This window comes from Ursus americanus, chromosome X (assembly GCF_024610735.1).
Source record: "Ursus americanus isolate L20-20 chromosome X, mUrsAme1.1.p, whole genome shotgun sequence".
Taxonomy (NCBI): domain Eukaryota; kingdom Metazoa; phylum Chordata; class Mammalia; order Carnivora; family Ursidae; genus Ursus; species Ursus americanus.
This window is the reverse complement of record NC_142164.1, coordinates 379,289-400,597: the sequence shown is the minus strand read 5'-3', so window position 1 is coordinate 400,597 and position 21,309 is coordinate 379,289. Positions and strand designations below refer to the sequence as shown.

The 21,309-nt window shown below is 39.1% G+C and overlaps 1 protein-coding gene across 8 annotated transcripts in view; it reads right to left on the bottom strand.

Moving 5' to 3' along the window:
- F8 (coagulation factor VIII) overlaps positions 1-21,309 on the bottom strand; it is a 129,655-nt gene that overhangs the window by 46,661 nt on the left and 61,685 nt on the right. For all 8 annotated transcript variants that reach the window (XR_015723442.1, XR_015723443.1, XR_006778043.2 and 5 more), the window contains 4 exons: positions 18,056-18,270; positions 15,991-16,141; positions 10,753-10,962; positions 1,296-4,368 (listed from right to left, as the gene is read on the bottom strand). Coding sequence is in view for 5 of the 8 variants with exons in the window: in XM_045788965.2 (XP_045644921.2) it covers positions 1,296-4,368; positions 10,753-10,962; positions 15,991-16,141; positions 18,056-18,270 (3,649 nt within the window). In the remaining 3 variants the exon portion in view is untranslated. The remainder of the gene's footprint in view (positions 1-1,295; positions 4,369-10,752; positions 10,963-15,990; positions 16,142-18,055; positions 18,271-21,309) is intronic.

Sequence of the window (21,309 nt, the reverse complement as noted above, 5' to 3'; positions counted from 1 at the left end):
CTCCATCAGCTGTCCTCTTATCATCATTTAGGTCTCAATTCCACAAGGAGGATTTCTCTGACCACCACAGCTAAAGTAACATCTCCAGGCACTCTCTATCATATTATTTGATTCTGTCTTTTGAATAGCACCATCAAGATTTCCCTATTTATTTTTCTACTAATTATCTCTTGCTCTTCCCAAATGAATGTAAGCTGCTTCTTTACTGTACCCCAGTGTGTACAAATGTGTCTGGCATATAGTAGATGCTCAATAAAAATTATTTGTTGACTGACTGACTCTCCTTAAGTTTATTTTATTTTATAAAAGATTGTATTTATTTGACAGAGAGAGAGAGAGACAGCCAGTGAGAGAGGGAACACAAGCAGGGGAAGTGGGAGAAAAAAGCAGGCTCCCAGCGGAGCAGGGAGCCCCGCAGAGCTCGATCCCAGGACCCCAGGATCACGCCTTGAGCCGGAGGCAGACGCTTAACGACTGAGCCACCCAGGCGCCCCTATTTTATTTTATTTTTTAAAAGATTTTATTTATTTGTCAGAGAGAGAGAGAGAGCACAAGCAGGGGGAGCAGTAGGCGGCGGGAGAAGCAGGCTCCCTGCTGAGCAAGGAGCCCAATGCAGGACTCAATCCCAGGACCCTGGGATCATGACCTGAGCTGAAGGCAGCTGCTTAACTGACTGAGCCACCCAGGTATCCCTCTCCCTAAGTTTATCTTCCAAATTTCTCCGTACTTTTTATTCCTTGCCCAACTTCCCTCTGCTCCCTAACAATCACATCCTCCCACTTTGCTTCCTGTATCCCCAGTACCATGGAAATCAACTTACCCTGCATCTTCAACCTCTTTACCACACACTTCACTTCTTCCTCCTGCCTCTCTTAGCACCTTTTCACAAGACTAAGATGACTACTGCAGCTCATAAGGTTGATAGGTGAGGTTGACTTTCTTCCTGCTCCCCATTGATGCTTCTTGACCCTGATTCCTGTACCCTTCTGTAAGCCCCTTTTCTCCTCCATCTCACTAGAGTAAGAGTTTCATGCCTTCTGGATTTATCATCCTCTAATTCTCATTGTTGGTGTCATCATCTAACCTACTATTTACTCCTTAGCTTCATCTAGACTTTGCTACCTGGATCTCAGGGTTCTTCCTTTATAAGCAATCTTTGGAGTCTCATTCCTGCAGATAAGCTGTGCCTTTTCTATTATTTCAGCACCTGGTAAAGTCAAATGTTGCAATAGCATGACAGAGGAATAATCAATGTACCCATACCTGTTTCTTAGTACACAGGGAGATCTACTCACCCATAATCCCAGAGACGCTCCACTGCAGCAATGAAATAGTGTCGTGTTCTCTTTTGAAAGCTGCGGAGACCCTGATTTTCATCTTCGCCATAGATGTCGAAATCTTCTCTCTTCATTTCAATTAAGAAGGTGTCATCATACTCAAATTTGTCTTCCTCTGGCTGAAGAGTACTAAGGGTTATTTCCCTTTGATGGCGTTTTGAGACTGGTGGGTTCTGAGAGCACAACCTTCCAGTCTCTCCTTGCTTTGCCCAGGTGGCTTCTCTTTGGGGCTTATCTTGTCCTTCATTTATTGCTGCCATTGAATGATTATTTTCACAAGGGCCCAGGGGCAAAATGGTGTCCTTTCTCTCAAAAGCTGTGTTTTTCTGTGACTTCTTGTGGGATTTCCACTCTTCTCTTGGTATCTGGGTAGCAGAGTGGTTATCCCAACCAAGGGGACCCAGCAGCTTGGAGGGAATCTTCTCAGAGCTTTCTGTTGCCCATTTCAGAAAGGGTACTTTTCCAGGTCTATTTGTTTTATTCAATTTAACAGGTTCCTGTGTTTTCTGAAGAAAGATCTTTTCCATGAGATCCGGGTGGCCAGGAGAATCATTGATAGTCTTTGTAGGGGGAGAGTCTTGATGAACATGAACTTTAGGAAGTAATTCAACTTTGCCAGATGTTTTAGACAAGCCTGGTTTCAAGAGAACAGTGTTTTCAAATTTCTTGTACGTGGGTTGGTTTGTGGCACTCTTCCCCATGGAGCTGAACTTTCCTTGACCTCCAATCATTTCTAAGGTTAGGAAGGCTAAAGAAAGGTTATTTCTTTTGGCTTCTTGTAAGAAATGACTGCTTTCTTGGACCCCAGAACTCCTCTCCCTAAAGGTATAATTACAGGCTGATGCTAAAAGATGAGAGTTGTCCTCTTGGGATGGGATCTTGGTCATATCTGTATGTCTAATTGATGGAAATGCTGATACTTTTGTAATGGGTAATGCAGAGTCATTCATTTGAATGAGGCCATGATTCCTCATAGAACAATCTGATAGGAGGGACTGAGTAATGGCTCTTTTTTCTTTCTCATTGTACTCTATCTGTGTGAGGGTGCCCTGGGTCAAATAGTTCATGTTTTTGGACCACTGGGTTGAGGTGTCATTCAAAATTACCCACCTTTCAAACTTTATTTCTTCTAGTGAGAGTCTGGGTTGTTTCAAAGCCCTCTTACCACGTTGAGTGGTAAGATGCTGACTTGGATTAGGAGACATCCTTGCAGTACTTGGAAACCTCTCTACCATTTGCTTTGTTTGATTTCCAAGGCCTTCCAAGTTTGCTTCTTCCCTTATTTTTGAGAAATTGGCCATGTGAATCCCTTCTCTATGTGCTGAATCATTTAATGACCTGGTGTCTTGAAGTACTGAAGTATATTGCTGCTCTTCTAAACCTTCTATATTTTGCTTAGTGCTTAGTAAGAAAAGATTCTTCAGGAAATTCTTAGTACCAATCACTGTATATACCCGAGGCAAAACCACATTCTCTTGGGTTAATTTTTCCTTTCTTTCTCTCTCTTCCTGAGATTTTTTTCCTTGATTGTATGTGTCATTTTCTTGGACATTAGCCAAGTTAGTAAAAAATATGCTCTTGCTGTTTGGAAAAATCATCTCTTTGAGTCCTGTGTCCTTTGTAAATTCATCCTCTCCTACTACCACCTTCTCCTCTGACAAAAAATTCTGATCTTTCACAGACTTTTCTGACCCCAAAGATGTTAATTGCTTTGGACTGGGCCTTTGATTAGAGCTTAGGGAGTTCTTGCCATGGGTCCTTTTTATCCAATTTGCTGAATCTGGCAAGAACAGTATTTTGAAGAATGATAGATCTGGATTTTCTGTACCTAGTGGCACTGGGCCCTCATTTTTTTGGTGGGCCATTTCCACATTTTTTGATGAAGTAGTTTTATTTGACACCTGATTTAGCTCCAAAACTGTAATATTTCTGTCCATAAATGTTTCATTATGAATCAAAGAAATCACTTCTTGAAACTCAGTATTACTTTCTATAGTATCTTGCCAGACTGATGTATTGTTCTCAATAAATAATGTTGGGACATCAACATGAGTCTTTCTATTAGTTGTTGAGTTAACTGATGTCTTGTTTGTCTTTACCAAAGAGATATTAACTTTGAATAAAGCACTACCTTTGATTAATGAAGCAGGTCCATGAACTCCTTCTTCTTTAAATAACCTATTACTCTCAATTGATAATACATTTTCACCCAGTGAACTTTCTTGAGTATTCATTAAAGCTGCTTCTAACAACTTGGAATTATTATCTCCTTCACTCAAGCCCAAAGGTACACTGGACTGAATAAGGTGAGATGAATTTTTGTCAAATATAATGGTTCCTAAATGACTATTAAAGTGAACTGACATATTTGGGGGTTCTAAGGAACCTGTCTCTTCAGTACCTGCTGCCAACTTGTCTGATGGAACTGTTGGTGAAGTCATTAGACTGTTTGATGAACTAGACATTTTTAAATCAAGTTTATTCAACTCTACTGTTATAGTTGTCCCCAAATTCTCATTTAATCTTAATTGCAGTTTTGGCTCAGGAGTAAATACTCTGTCCCCACTGTGATGGAGCTCTGGTCTGAGATGTGCCACTTCAGATGGGCCCTTGTTTCCTTCTATTGCTCCAAGTAAATGATCATCAGCTTCATGTGTGGCTTCTTGGAGATCAGATAAGAATACATGTGGAGTAGGATTCTGTCCCAACAGCATCAACAAATCACTAGAGGAGACACTTTGTGCTTTAAGCAGCTGTGCTCTTTCTGCAGACTGAGGTTCAATCTTCTCTATGTGATTTTCTGGAGTTGTGGTGGCTTTCAATTGCTTTTGCTTAGTGCTAGGATGCCTTGAATTCTGGGAGAAGCTTCTGGGTGCAATGACATTGTTTTCATTCAGCAGGGAAGTTGGAATATCTTCATATGTGTCCTCATAATAATCACCAATGTTCCTGTTACAACTAGAAACCTTCAGTAAGGCTGTCATCCCTCTGTTCCGAAAGTCTGAGTTATGGCACCCCAGAACCCACAGACCTAGAGATGAGGAAGAATAAGACTCTGGTTACTTACAACCCAGGCCCCAAAAAAGTTCTGTATTAGTGGTTCTCTTCTATTCCCAGATAATGAAAAAATACTAGTCAGTACCATTGTATTACAGGTCATCAGGTTAAATCCCTGGCACATAAATAGTCCAACAATGGTAGGAAAGTGGTTTTTGCATTGCTGCTATTGTGGTATATCTGTCTGTAATCACAAGAAAGCCTGTGATTAAAAATGAATAGATATTGAGAAAAAAATGGAGAAATGTAATTAACATACACAGTAGTAGAGAGTCTTTTTAAAAAAGATTTTAATTGTTTATTTGAGAGAGAGAGAGAGCACGAGCATGGGCTTGGCGGGGAGGGGCAGAGGGAGAGGGAGAAGCAGACTCTCTGCAAGCAGGGAGCCCAATGCGGGGCTCAATCCCCGGACCCTGAGACCATGACCTGAGCTGAAGGCAGACATTTAACCAATGGAACCACCCAGGCGTTCCCCAATAGTGGAGAGTGTTAATAGTCACAGAGAAATCTTTTTTTTTAAAAGATTTAATTTTTTTTTTTTTTTTTTAGAGAGAGAGAGAGAAAGAGTGCATGTGAGCTGGGGGAGGAGCAGAGGAGAAGGGAGAGGGAAGGGGAAAGAATCTCAAGGAGACTTGGTGCTGAGTGCAGGGCCTGACATGGGGCTCAATCTTACCACCCTGAGATCATGACCCGAGCAGAAACCAAGAGTAGGAGGCTTAACTGACTGAGCCACCCAGGCACCGCCACACAGAACTCTTTGATGATGATAATGACTTAATTCATGAAACTTTATGTAGGATTTAGGTTTAGGATACACATACTATAAAATTCCACTACAGGGCTAGCAATATTAATTTCTACTATGACAGGATTATTCAAGTGAAGGAATTGCATAGTGGTAAAGTAGATGCATAAATACAAGTAAAAAATATATATATACCTTTACCAAGCTACCCATCAGGTACCTTAACAGCCTCATCTTCTTGCATGACATTTGCAAGCAAAATCTTAACTGAATCCAGCTTTCCCTCAAAGGGAAAACTTTCCCCCAAGTATATATATATATTTTTAAAGATTTTATTTATTTATTTGACAGAGATAGAGACAGCCAGCGAGAGAGGGAACACAAGCAGGGGGAGTGGGAGAGGAAGAAGCAGGCTCATAGCGGAAGAGCCTGATGTGGGGCTCGATCCCAGAACGCCGGGATCACGCCCTGAGCCGAAGGCAGACGCTTAACCGCTGTGCCACCCAGGCGCCCCCCCAAGTATATTTCTAAAGAGACTTGTAAGATAATGGGATGCCCATGGAAAAGGTTTTTATGGTCAAATGCATTTTGGAATCAATGCACATTGCAGTCTATGTGCAGCCAGATAATCAATCAAATGGGAAATGAGAATACATTTTCTATCATACAAAGATTTAGAAAATCTACCTCTAAAGCAGCCATTCTCAGGAAGTGATGAGAGTGTGTTTTCTACCAAAACAAAGGAGTATATTGTATATTTAAAAAAAAAATAGGATGACATGGGATCCAGGAAAGAGGCAACTATCCTGAAGAAGGATGAAGAAAAGTCTCAAGTTAATAACTGATACTCAGTCAATTCTAGAAAGAACCAGCCCAGACTGGAGGAGGATGCATGGGTCCAGGAGGTCAGCCTCTAGTATTATGAATAGTGAACAAGAAGGACTGTATATCTGGGGTGCCTGGGTGGCTCAATCGTTAAGCGTCTGCCTTCGGCTCAGGGTGTGATCCCAGAGCCCTGGGATCCTCTCGTTGGCTGTCTCTCTCTCTGTCGAATAAATAAATAAAATCTTGAAAAAAAAAAAAAGGACTGTATATCTGTATTTGTTATATCTGTGTTTGTTGAAATTTTGTAATGAGAAAACATCTTTTTGTATTACATGGATGAATAAAAGTTAATTTAAAACATTATAATTAATTAAACCTCAATCCAAGAGCTTAAAGAGTTGACTCTGATGAAAAACAATAAAATAAAAAAACCAAATAAAAATAAGAAATTCTACGTGTACAAAATTTAAAATAAGAAAGGAGATATAGTTACAGTTGCGAAGAAAATTAAAAGAATTATAATTCCCTTGGAGAATCCAGCTTCCAATCCCTTCCTCCAACTTCTGATACAGGCATAAGATGCCCAGTCAAGTCTGACACTTGGTCAGCATTACAAATATATAGACCAGTCAATCTCCTGCCTCAGTGATATAACCGGGGCTTTCAGTGAATTAATTATTTTTGTAAGCTGTTATCAATCCTGGAATTGGTTTTTATCAAAGTAACCCAGAGAGACAGAGCCCAGGTGATCACAAGTAGGTAGGAGCACATCTCAGGCTCCAATAAACAAGAGCTCTTTAGTCATCCAAGGCTAGTACAATATCCCTAGTATGGAATATTAAGCAACCTTTTAAAAATAATTATGCTCATCTATATTTATTAGAGGTATATATAGAAAAATATTGAATATATCTTCAAGCAGGAAACAAAGCAGGTTACAAAACATGATATAACCACCATTCTACTATCTGTTTCTATGAGTTTGACTTTTTCTTTTTCTTTTTTTTAGATTTCCCATATAAGTGATTCCATACAGTATTTGTCTTTGGCTTATTTCACTTAGCATAATGCCTTCCAAGTTCATCCACATTGTCATAAATGGTGGTTTCTCCTTCTTTTTGTGGCTAAATAATATTCCATTATATACATAAATGTATGATTATTGTCACATGATTATCATATATAATATGACATATATTATATATGATGATATATCACTATTTCTTTATCCATTCATCCATCAATAGACACTTAGGTTATTTCCATGTCATGGCTATTGTGAATGATGCTGCAATAAACACAGGAGTGCAGATATCTTTTTGAAATCATTTCATTTCCTTAGGCTATATACTCAGAGGTGGGATTGCTGGATCATTCTATTTTTAACTTGTGAGGAACCTCATATTGTTTTCTAGAGTGGCTGCCCCAGTTTACATTCCATCAACAAGGCACAAGGGTTCCCTTTTCTCCACATCTTCACCAGCATTTGTTATCTCTTGTCTTTTTTATAATAGGCATCCTAACAGATGTGAGGTGATACCTCATTTTGGTTTTGATTTACATTTTCTTGATGATTAGTGATGTTGAACACCTTTTCATATACCTATCGGCCATTTGTATGTCTTGGGAAAAATTTAATGGTATCCCTTAAGTCCTGTAGGCTTGCTTCTTCTTTTTTTTCCCTCAGACTGGATAATTTCAAAAGACTTGTTACTGACTTCACGGATTCTTTCTGTTTGATTAAGTCTGATGCATTTTCCCCCATTTCACTCATTGTATTTTTTAGCTCCAGAATTTTTACAATCATTTCTCTTTTTTGAAATTCTTATTTTGTTAATGTACTATTTTCCTAATTTTACTGAATTGCCTGTTTGTGTTCTCTTGTATCTTGCTGAGCTTCTTTAAAATAATAAGTTTGAGTTCCTTTACAGGCAATTTGTAGATTTCCATTTCTTTGGGGTCAGTTTGGAAGGTTACTGTGTTCCTCTGGTTGTGTCAGGTTTTCTTGTGTGTGTTTCTTGTGGCCCTGCATTGATCTCTGCACATTTGAGGGAGCAATCACCTCTCCCAGTCTTTATGGACTGACTTGGTTGGGAATGACTTTCACCTGTGGGTGGCTCTGAGTGTGCTGTGTGGGGTTCAGCAGCTCCAGTGACAGGGAGGGCATAGCAGCATAATTTCTATGCAGCTCTGCCAGCTGAGGTCAGTGTCAGTGAAGAATGGGGGGGAGGCGGTCCTTGGTGGCCAAGGCTGTGTCTGGTAGCAGTGGCAGTGAGAGTTGTTGGACTCCTAGGGGAACATCCTGGTTAGGGGGATCCTCCTTGGTGCTGGGTCTGGTATGTGAGTGTACAGGCCTTGGTGATGGTGCTGGGTTCTGGGGCAGAGGAGTGCATGCAGTAGTGATAATGCTTGTTTTCAGGGTGTAGACGCTCAGAGTGGCAGTGGGGTCAGGGTCCTAGGCTCAGGCGTGCCTGAAACTACCATGCTCCTGGGTGTCGGAGCATGGCCACATCTGCTGTGGTGCTGTCAGTGGCCAAAGCTCAGGCATGGAAAGGTCATCCATGGAGCTGGAGTCCAGGTCTCTGGGACATGCCACACTGCCTACGTCCTGGTGGGTGGGGTGCCCTGGTGGCTTGGTGCTTGGGGGCAGGGTACAATAGCCGCATGGGCCCGAGGGATGATGGGGTACTGTGGTAGTGCTTCAGGACCTGAGACGCAGGGCAACAGTAGCAACTCAAGCCTTGAGGATGGCAGGTGCTATGGAGGTCTAGGCCCCAGGGAGCAGGGCCAGCAGCATGTCCTTGGGGAACAGATGCAGCTTAAACTCTGAGCAGCGATGTGAGCTGGCTTCAGTATCTGAAGGCTGTGGAGGTCTTCAGGTGGTTATTAGAGTTGCTAGAGTCCTCCTGTTTCCTTTCCCCATGAGAAGAAATCCCTCAGAACGGACTGATATATTAGTATATTACAATGTGATTATCACCATAGCATTAGCTAGCACCTCTGTCACAGCATATAATTATCATTTCTTTTTTGTGGTAATGTGTGGTTAAAGCAGAGAGTGTAAAGTGAAGTGTATAGTCATAAAAAGAATGATGTACCGAGACCTGCTACAACATGGATGAATCTTGAAAACATTACACTAAGTGAAATAAACCACACACGAAAGGGCAAATACTGTATTATTCTATTTATGAAACATCCAGAAGAGGCAAATTCCTAGAGACAGAAAGTAGATTAGTGGTTGTCAGGAAAGGGGGGATGGGGAGTGACTGCTTATGGCAAAGGGTCTCTTTGGGCTGATAAAAATATTCTGGAATTAGATAATAGTAATAGTTGCACAACAGTGTGAATGCACTGGAACGCACTGAATTGTACACTTCTAAATGGAAATCTCTAGGGGCTTTAGCTTGAGCTTTGTAATTAGTGATATTCTAGTAACATTTTGTCCTCAAGACACATAAAGCAGAGTCTTAATTTGTCTTTAGAATTTAAGTGATCACCAAAATAATTTAAAAGCTTCTCAAAATATTGATATTTAAAATATTTTTTCTCTGCTTATGTATACACACACACAAATACAGACACTTTCTCTCTTTGGTTTAGACAATTACAACCATATTAAACATACTGTTTCATAATCTTTTTGTACACATTTGATTCATTAATTAATGGGAAAAATATTTATTAAACACCTACTATAGGCCAGGAACTATAAACTTTAAGAGATACAGTGATGAATAAGATAAACAAGGTCTCTGTTCTCAGAGAGTTCGCAAATTAGATATAAAACAGATAACAAAGACATAAACATAAATATGGAAGATACTTCTAGAGACAATATTGGAGTTCTGTCAGGTTTTTCTTTACTCACTTCCCACAAAAGTACATTACTTGAAGTAAGATAAGTTTCTGGGTATAAAGGTGAACATATATTTATATACGATGAGATTGGCTTGTATTCCCCAGAAATCTTCCCATGAGAGGTTATCTCCAGAAAAGCCTTCCATGTAAGAGAATATAATCTGCAGGTCGTTTTATGTGTTTTCCTTTGTAGATGAGTTGCCTAGCACTTGTTATTAAACTGTATAAATGAAGCAACAGTCAGTGTTCCTCCTGATTACAGGGCTGGTGCTTTCCAAAGCCTTGCAGTGGTTATGGAGGGAGAGGGAAGATGAGGAACTGCCAGCCACATTCGTCCTGAAGGGTTCCCAGTGGTTTGAGATTACAATGTACTCCCAAAGGCTTCTAGGTGGTATTTATTCAACAGTACCAATGTTCACAAAGCACACAGAAACATGTTTATCTCCACATGTTAACTGCATATATACATGTATATGCATTACTATAGTTTAATAAACACACTTATAATTTTGGCCATTAGTAAGTAAAGGCACTTTTTAGAGGAAAGACTTTAAAGTTAAATACTTGATATAGTGTTGTCACTAAAATGCCTTGCAATTACTAAGATCACTTGAACCATTTAGTATTTGTCCACATACGAGCATATGCATGGCTAGTGAAGTGATCACAGCTGTTAGTAAAAGAATAATATAAATAACTCGGGCGCCTGGGTGGCTCAGTTGGTTGGATGTCCGACTCTTGGTTTTAGCTCAGGCCCTGATAACAGGGTTGTGAGACTGAGCCCTGCGTTGGACTCCAAGCTCAGTGCAGAATCTGCTTAGGACTCCCTCTCCTTCTCCGTCTGTCCCTCCCCACTGTTCTCTCTCTCTCTCTCTCTCTCAAATAAATACATAAAATCTTAAAAAAAGAATAATGCAGATAACTAACCTGGGTTTTCCATTGACATGAAGACAGTTTCTCCTGAGAATGGGAATAGGGTAAGCGTGTCTTCATAGACCATTTTGTGTTTGAAGGTATACCCAGAGAAGAAGATAGACAGGAAGTCAGTTTGTGCTCCAACACTTAGAATGTACCAGTATGCCACCTCATGCAAACAAACTGACAGCTGCAAGTTGTCAAAAACATAGCCATTGATACCTGCAAAAGAAATGGGGGAACAAGAGGTTTTAGCAGTATCCAGATTTATTACTTGAGGTTGTCATGATATGATTGGAAAGAATTATATGTTATGCCCACTACCTTATTCCCAAGAAGAGATAGCATTATACTTTCCAAAAAAAGTAGATTATTAATAGTTGATCAGCAAGGTCCCAAACCCACAGTAAGAAGAATCATAGACCTTGACCCTTCATATACTGGAGGGAGGAAATGCTACAAAAGATGGCATTGATTTATACAATTGGAATATTGGTTGCCAATTAAATAAATGTATTATATCAATGTTAAATTTTCTGAATTTCGTAGCTCTACTTTGGTTATGTAAGAGAATATCTGTATTGATAGGGAATGCACAATGAAGTACTAAGAGATAAAAGGGCAACCTGTTCTCAATTAGAAAATAAGTAATAAAAGTAAGTATATAGATAAAAAAAGATGTTATAGCAAATATAGAAAAATATTAAAAATTAGTGAATCTGGGTAAAGGGTTTATGGGAGTTCTCTATCTTATTCTTGTAGAATTCCTGTAACTTTGAAGTTATTTCTAAATAAAAAGCTAAACAAAAGTAACTTGACTTCAATCTCTAAAGGAAATTATTTCTGAAGGCCTCTTCCATACATCTATCCATTCATCTAGTCAAGAAACATTTGTCTAGTCTGCAACGCTCAGACTCCAGTTCAGTGCAACTAACTGACAATCAAAATTTCTTGCCTCACAAAGCATTACAAGATATTATTAATCTATTGTAATAAAATGTGTGGTAATATGCAGGTACAGATAAATATATCAATCAGAATATGGAATACAGAAAGAGACACAGATATAAAGGGAAATTTAATATATGATAAAGGCAGCATTCAAACAGGTAGCAAAAGAAAATGAGCTATTGGTAAATATTGATGGAAAATATGACTATTCATATGGAACCACAAAAGACCCTGAATAGTCAAAGCAATCCTGAGAAAGAACAAAGCTGGAGGCATCACATTTCCTGATTTCAAGCTATACTACAAAACTGTAGTAATTAAAGCAATATGGTACTGGCATAAAAATAGGCACATAGACTAATGGAACAGAATCAAGAGCCCAGAAATAAATCCTTATATATATGGTCAACTAATATTTGACAATGTAGTCAAGAATACTCAATGAGGAGGGCTCCTGGGTGGCTCAGTGGGTTAAGTACCTACCTTTGACTCAGGTCACAATCCCAGGCTTCCTGCTCAGAGAGAGTCTGCTTCTCCCTCTCCTTCTGCCCCTCCCCCACCTCGTGGTCTCTGTCTCCAAATAAATAAATAAAATCTTTAAAAAATGTTAAGAATACTCAATGAGGAAAGGGTAGTGTCTTCAATAAATGGTGTTGGGAAAACTGGATAACCACATGGAGAAGAATGAAATTGAACCCTTACATTACACCACAAACAAAAATTAACTTGAAATGGATTAAAGACTTTTTTAAAAAAAATTTTATTTATTTATTTGATGGAGAGAGAGAGACAGCCAGCGAGAGAGGGGAACACAGGTAGGGGGAGTGGGAGAGGAAGAAGCACGCTCCCAGCAGAGGAGCCTGATGTGGGGCTCGATCCCAGGACTCAGGGACAACGCCCTGAGCCGAAGGCAGATACTTAACTACTGAGCCACCCAGGCGCCCCAATGAAATGGATTAAAGACTTAAACATAAGACCTGAAACTGTAAAACTCCTGGAAAACATAGGGAAAAAGCTCCTTGACATTGGTTTTGGCAATGATTTTTTTGGATCTGACACCAAAATCACAAGCAACAAAGGAAAAATTAATAAGTGGGGTTTTATCAAACTAAAAAGCTTTTGCACAGCAAAAGAAACAATCAATACGATGAAAAGGCAACCTAAGGAATAGAAGAAAATATCTGCAAATCATTTATCTGATAAGGGGTTAATATCCAAAATATATAAAGAACTCATACAACTCAATAACAAAAAAAAATGTGATTTTTAAAAAGGACAGAGGAACTGAATAGAATTTTTTCTGAAGAAGACATATGATTGGTCAACAGGTACATGAAAAGATGCTCAATACTAATCATCAGGGAAATGTGATCATCAGTGAAATAAATCAGATAGAGAAAGCCAAATATTGTATAATTCCACTTATATGTGGAATCTAAAAAAGCCGAACTCATAGAACCAGGGAGTTGAATGGGTGGTTACCAGAGGCAGGGGGATGGGGGAAATGGGTAGATGTTCGTCAAAGGATATACACTTCTAGTGAGAAGATGAATAAATTTTTGTGATCTAATGTACAGCAAGGTGATTATAGTTAATAATACTGTATTACATACTTAAAAGTTGCTAAGAGGGTAAATCTGAAATGTTCTCACTAGAAAAATTCAGAAAAAACAGGAAACACAAACTAAGATAGTACCATAAATCCCATGCAGATGGGCTAAACGCCCCTCTTAAGAGAGAGATGGTCAAACTGGATTTGAAAAAACAGAACATCAAATCCCTGTTCTCTAGACTCATATTGCCATACTCTTTCTTGATGCAACTTACATAATTTTGTTCTTGAAACAAAATGGGAGTAAAGTGCTAGAGATACGATTAGAAATACTGAAGAAAGACCCCTAATTCAGAACAATTAGAGTATATCATTCTGTTTTGAAACCATATCACTCTCTACATAGACATATATACGTATCTATGGTTTCTCTTTTGTGGTCATTATTTATTTTACAAAAATGAGATCATATTACATACTCTTTTTCTGCACCTGCAATACATTATTTAACAATATTTCATAAAAATTGCTTTAAGTAGCTGGGTACAGCTCTGATTCATTCTTTTTTTAAAGGTTTTATTTATTTATTTATTTATTTATTTGACAGAGAGAGAGAGCACACATGAGCACAAGCAGGTGGAGCAGAAGGCAGAGGCAGAGGGAGAAGCAAGCTCCCCACTGTGCGGGGAGCCTGACATGGGGTTCAATCCCAGGACCCCAGGGTTATGACCTGAGCTGAAGGCAGATGCTTAACCAGCTGAGCCAGCCAGGTGCCCCTCTAATTCATTCTTTTTAATGGCTTCATACTATTTCATATTATGGGTACGCCACAATATTTTCAAACATTCCTCTAACATTAGGCATCATCTTTGATTTTAGTTTATCTGTTTTAGGCACTACAAATACTGCTACAATACATCCTTTTATATCTGTCCTTATGTACCGGTGTTTTTATTCCTACCAGATATATCCCAGCAGTAGGAATGTTGGATCAAAAGGTATATATATTTAATTCTAAAAATGTACATAGTAGGGGCACCTGTCTGGCTCAGTTGGAGGAGCATGTGACTCTTGATCTCAGGGTTGTGAGTTTGAGCCCCATGTTGGGTGTAGAGATTACTTTAAAAAAATAAAAACAGAAGTTTACATAGTAAAATTGATTCTTATTTGGTACAAGTTTTATGAGTTTTAGCACATATATCAACATGTGTAACCATGAGCACAGTCAGGATACAGAACATCTCATTCAACGTAGAAAGCTGCATTGTACTGGAGTTCTTCAGTGCAAATAGTCAAATTCCTCCTCCACCCCAAGCTCTGATAACCATTGCCCTATTCTCCATTCCTATACAATTGCCTTCCCCAGAATGCCTTGTAAATGAAATAATACAGTATGTCACCTTTTGAGACTGGATCTTATCACTCAGCTTAATGCCTCTCAGGTTCATTCATGTTGTGTGTATTCACTTTTTTGATGGCTGAGGAGTATTCCATTCTGTGTGTGTGTGTGTGTGTGTGTGTGTGTGTGTGTGTATAATGGAATATTATGCAGCTGTCAAAAATGAAATCTTGCCATTTGCAACGATGCGGATGGAACTAGAGGGTATTATGCTAAGTGAAATAAGTCAATTTGAAAAAGACAATTATCATATGATCTCACTGATATGGAACAAAACAGAGGGTCATAGGGGAATGGAGGGAAAACTGAATGGGAAGTCATCAGAGAGGGAGACAAACCATGAAAGAGTTTTAACTATAGGAAAGAAACTGAGGGTTGCTGGAGGGGAAGGGCTGGGGGGGATCAGGTAATTGGGTGATGAGCATTAAGGAGGTCACATGATGTGATGAGCACTGGGTGTCATCCGCAACTGATGAATTATCAAGCACTACATCTAAAACTAATGATGTACTATATGTTGGCTAATTGAATTTAAATTTAAAAAAGCATATGAAATTTGTACCCAGACATGTACATGCATAGAGGAAAGACCATGTGAGGATACAGAAAGTGGCTATCTACAAGCCAACGAAAGAGGCCTCAGAAGAGACCAATCCTGTTGACATCTTGATCTCAGACTTTTAGCCTTCAGAATTGTGAGGAAGTAAATCTCTGCTGTTGAAGCCACCGATTCTTTGGTACTTAATTATGGCAGGCCTAGCAGACTAAGACTACATATATATATGTGTGTGTGTGTGTGTGTGTGTGTGTGTGTGTGTGTGTGTGTATGGGCACCCTGAGTGCATTTTATATTAAGGATGGATTCTGCATATTTGAGTAAATGAAAGTTGTGTCTTATTTGATTTATCCTTTGAAATGCCTTCTAAAAGAAAAAATATATGCAGTATATGATCATATTTAAGCCTTTATATAAGCCTTTATATAAAACTGTACACTTTCATATATATCAATTTTTAAAAAGATTTATTTATTTTAGATAGAGTGCAAGAGAGCTTGCAAGAGTGTGGGGGGGGGATGGGCAGAGGGAGAGAGAATCTCAACCACACTTCCCACTGAGTATGGAGCCTGACACAGGGCTTGATCGCACAACCGTGACATTATGACCTAAGTGGAAACCAAGAGCCGGATGCTTAACTGACTTAGCCACCCAGGCGCCCCCATGTAACAATTTTTAAGGAAATATGACTCTTACATGGCATATAAGTTAATCCATTATCTGGACATCAATTTGGTGGCTTCAAATTTCCTTTATCCATTACCCACTGGACTTGAGTGCTGCTTTACTTACTGTGCATGATGTTAGAGACTTGGAACTCTGGATCATGGGGCTGCACTACATCTACATTGGGGAGGAAGCGTTGCATATTCTCTGTGAGGTACCAGCTTCGATTCTCATCAAATACAGAAAACAGGATGACATTCCTCTTGTCTGACATCATCTGTTAATTACACATATTGAAAGAAAGAAATGCTATTAGTTTGTCCTATAAGAATTAGTAGTCTACATGGAAGTGATGGCATGCATGTGATATATCTATATTGAATCCTTTGGTTCAATTCCAATTTCTCCCTAGGGCCACTATTATGCATATAGTGGGGCCTGGGAGTAGGAGTGGGTGCTACAAGCAGTGAGTTTAAGAGCAAATGTGTCCTCAGGGCAAGAGGGTGACTAGACCCACTAAACTTATTTTCTTCTAGACCCAAGGCCATATGCTGGCTGATTTTTTAGTACAGTCTGTAGCCTCATTTCCTCCATGTTCAGATCAGAGGATTTTCATTCTTTAAAGACCCAAGTGATTATTCAGTGTCTTTCTTAAACAAGTTAGTCAAGTCAAGTAAGAGTAATGCCTTTCCTAAACTTCCATCCGGCAAGTGCCCTTCCATAAAGCTACCAATGTATAAAAAATTAAAAACAGCAAACAGAAATCAAATAACAAAGTTAAGATGGGCCATAAAATGTTAATTAACACTAAAATCTAAAGTTTTCTGCTAAAAAAGTTTAAAGTTCTTTTTAGAAGAGTGGTTTGTATATGAACCAAAGTTATGAGTTAGTTACTTGCTAATTGATTCTGTTAAGACTTAATATGCAAACTTCACTAATATGTATAAATTTCATTTTGCATAACCTAGCACTACAGAAACCAAAATCCTGAGGAGAAGACACTGGAAAATATAGAGGTACGTTTCAGTCCTCTTCCAAAAAACCAGTGGAAAAACTATAATTAGGAAAATTTGTCAGGACAGGTACATGCCAAATTGATGCCTTTTTGGGTTTGCATGCCATGTGTTTTAAAATTCACGTGCTTTACTCTCTAAACCAAGGAAATGTTTTCAGACTAGTAAAAATCCTATGTGATAAATAACCAAACTGACATGTAGTCAAGCCTCAGCAATATGGCAATGAATTATTCTGATCCAAGCAATGAGTTTTTGAGAAGTACTAGGCTTTTCTTTCTTTTTTTAAAAAAAGATTTTATTTATTTATTTTGAGGGGGGAGTAGCAGCAGGAGAGGGAGAGAGAGTCCTAAGCAAAATCTGCAGTGAGCACAGAGCTTGATGTGGGGCTTGATCTCACAACCCCGAGATCATGACCTGAACCAAATTCAAGAGTTGGACACTTAATTGACTGCGCCACCCAGGCACCCCAGCATTAGGCTTTACTCATGCAGAGAATTTAGCCTTATTTTTTAAAGTAATATAAATGGTCTAAATTATAAATATTTCTGAAATATTTTATATCTTTCCCTGTATTTTGCTCAACATATATTTATTGAATTCCAGCCACATGCCAAGAACTATGCTAGATGCTGCAGATATGTTAATTTTGAGGTGTCTTTGAGTCACCCATGATGAGACATCCAGGGGAGAAGTCTAGACTCTGATACAGATTCATGCGTCATCAAAAAATGAGTGGTAGTTCAGCATGTAAAAATGAGCAAGATTACTTACAGAAAGTGGAATTTTAAATTTTTTAAAGTTTTATTTATATAAGTAATTGCTACACCCAATCAATGAGAGGCTTGAATTCATGACCCCAAGATCAAGAGTCACATGCTCTTCCAACTGAGCTAGCCAGGCACCACCAGAAAGTGAAATTTTAGACTGGGAATGAGTATTATAGAAATATAATAGGAGAGGCCCTTCTATCTATCCAGGCAAGTTTATTAAACCGAACTAAATTCAAAAACAGCTGTGAGAAACCCAGCTCATTTCTTTTATTGGCCAACATAGCAGACCATTATATTTTCTGCAGACTATAGGCAGATGTACACTGAGAGAGTATAGGAAATATCTGGAAGTTCATATGCATCATCAGTCCATCAAACCCAGAACTTTGAAAGATAAGAACTTACCTGGTTTCCTCTTTGATCTACAGATTCTTTGTAGCAGATGAGGAGAGGGCCAATGAGTCCTGAAGCTAGATCTCTCTCCGGATTAATGAAGCTTGAGTAATATCGGGTCAGGCACCGAGGATCTGATTTAGTTGGCCCATCTTCTACAGTGACTGTCCATTTATACTTGAATATCTCTCCTGGCAGAATTGGCATATCTTTCAAATGTTTCACACCTACCCACACCCAAACCACAAAATATCTTGATTAGAGTGTAACAAGCCATATATTGGTAAATTGTGTTGTTATGTCAAGGGCTCTACAAATTTATACGTACATGTGAAGCTTCTCAATAAATTGAAACTAAATTTGTACCTATTATAATATTCACACAATTGTTTTACAATAAAAGTGGGTAGAAAAAAAAAGTGGGTCGAGGTCTTCAAGTTGTATTACAAAGCCATAGTGATCAAAACAGTATGGTACCAGCACAAAAACAGACACATAGATCAATGGAAAAGAACAGAAAATCCAGAAATGAATTCACAGCTATATGGTCAATTAATCTTGGACAAAGCAGGAAAGAATATTCAATGGGAAAGCATCTCTTCAACAAATGGTGCTGGGAAAATTGGACACCCACATGCGGAAGAATGAAACTGGACCATTTCTTTACACCATACATAAAGATAAACTCAAAATGGATGAAAGACCTAAATGTGAGATAGGAATCCATCAAAATCCTAGAGGAGAACACAGGCAGCAAACTCTTCCACCTGGCCTGTGGCAACTTCTGGCTAGACACATCTCCAAAGGCAAGGGAAACAAAAGCAAAAAGGAACTATTGGGACTTCATCACGATAAAAAGCTTTTGCACAGCAAAGGAAACAGTCGACAAAACTAAAAGACAACTGACGGAATGGGAGAAGATTTTTGCAAGTGACATACCAGATAAAGAGCTAGTATCCAAGATCTATAAAGAACTTACCAAATAATCCAATCAAGAAATGGGCAGAAGACATGAACAGACATTTCTCCAAAGAAGACATACAAAGGGCCAACAGACACATGAAAAATTGCTCCACATCCCTGGGCATCAGGGAAATACAAATCAAAACCGCATTGAAATACTACTTCACACCAGTCAGAATGGCTAAAATTAACAAGCCAGGAAACAGCAGATGTTGGTGAGGATGTGGAGAAAGGGGAGCCCTCTTACACTGCTGGTGGGAATGCAAGCCGGTGCAGCCACTCTGGAAAACAGTGTGGAGTTTCCTCAAAACGTTAAAAATAGAGCTACCCTACAACCCAGCAATTGCACTACTAGGTATTTACCTCAAAGACACAAATGTAGTGATCTGAAGGGGCACCTGTACCCCAATGTTTATAGCAGCAATGTGCACAATAGCCAAACTATGGAAAGAACCCAGATGTCCACTGACAGATGAATAGATAAAGAAGAGGTGGAGGATATATATATATATATATATCATGCAGCCATCAAAAAAATGAAATCTTGCGATTGCAATGACGCAGATGGAACTAGAGGGTATTATGCTAAGCGAAATAAGTCTATCTGAAAAAGACAATTATCATATGATCTCACTGATATGTGGGGCTTAAGAAACAAAACAGAGGATCACTGAGGAAGGGATGGAAAAAGAGAACAAGATGAAACCAGAGAGGGAGACAAACCATAAGACTCTTAATCATAGGAAACAGACTGAGGGTTGCTAGAGGCAAGGAGGGTGGAGGGATAGGATAACTGGGTGATGGACATTAAGGATGGCACGTTATGTAATATCACTGGGTATTACATAAGCCTGATGAATCACAGGCCTGTACTTCTGAAACGAATAATACATTATATGTTAATTAATTGAATTTAAATAAAAAATGTTAAAAAAAGATAAAAAGCTTTTGCACAGCAAAGGAAACAATCAACAAAACTAATGGGACTGAATGGGACCAGATATTTGCAGATGACATATCTGACAAAGGGTTTGTATCGAATAGATACAAAGAACTTATAAAACTCAACACTCAAAAAATGAATCAATCATCCAATTAAAAAATGGGCATAAGACCTGAATAGATATTTTTCCAAAGACATCCAGATGGCCAACAAACACATGAAAAGATGCTCATCATCACTTATCATCAGGGAAATGCGAATCAAAACTATAAAGAGATATCACCTTATACCTGTCAGAACGGTTAAAATCAACAACACAAGCAACGGGTGTTGGCAAAGTTGTGGAGAAAGGGAATCCTCTTACACTGTTGGTGGGAATACAAAGTGATGCAGCCACTCTGGAAAACAGTATGGAGGTTCCTCAAAAAGTTGAACGTAGGGGGCGCCTGGGTGGCACAGCGGTTAAAGCGTCTGCCTTCGGCTCAGGGCGTGATCCTGGAGTTCCGGGATCGAGCCCCACATCGGGCTCCTCTGCTATGAGCCTGCTTCTTCCTCTCCCACTCCCCCTGCTTGTGTTCCCTCTCTCACTGGCTGTCTCTATCTCTGTCAAATAAATAAATAAAATCTTTAAAAAAAAAAAAAAGTTGAACGTAGAACTACCCTATGACCCAGCAACTGCACGACTAGATATTTACCCAAAGCATACAAAAATAGTAATTCGAAGGGATACATGCACCCCAATGTTTATAGCAGCAATGACCACAATAGCCAAAGTATGGAAAGAGCCCAGATGTCCATCGACAGATGAATGGATAAAAAAGATACACACACACACACACACACACACACACACAGGAATATTACTCAGCCATCAGAGAGGATGAAATCTTGCTATTTGCAATGACATGGATGAAACTAGAGAGTACAGTGCTAAGCAAAATAAGTCACTCAGAGAAAGACAAATACCATATGATTTCACTCATATGTGCAATTTAAGAAACAAACGAAGGTGGGGGGAAGAAAGGGAGGTAAACCAAGAAACAGCCCCTTAACTATGGAGAACACACTGATGGTTCCCAGAGGGGAGGTAGGTGGGGGAATGGGTGAAATAGGTGATGGGGATTGAGACGGGCACTTGTCCTGATGAGCCCTGGGGGTTGTATGGAAGTGCTGAATCACTACATCGTACATCTGAAACTAATATAACACTGTATGTTAACTACACTGGAATTAAAATAAAAAAATAAAATTAAAACAGCATTGAGATACCACTTTTCACCCACCAGATTGGCAGGATTTTTAAAAACTGTTTAGGGGCCCCTGTGTGGCTCAGTGGGTTAAGCGTCTGCCTTCGGCTCAG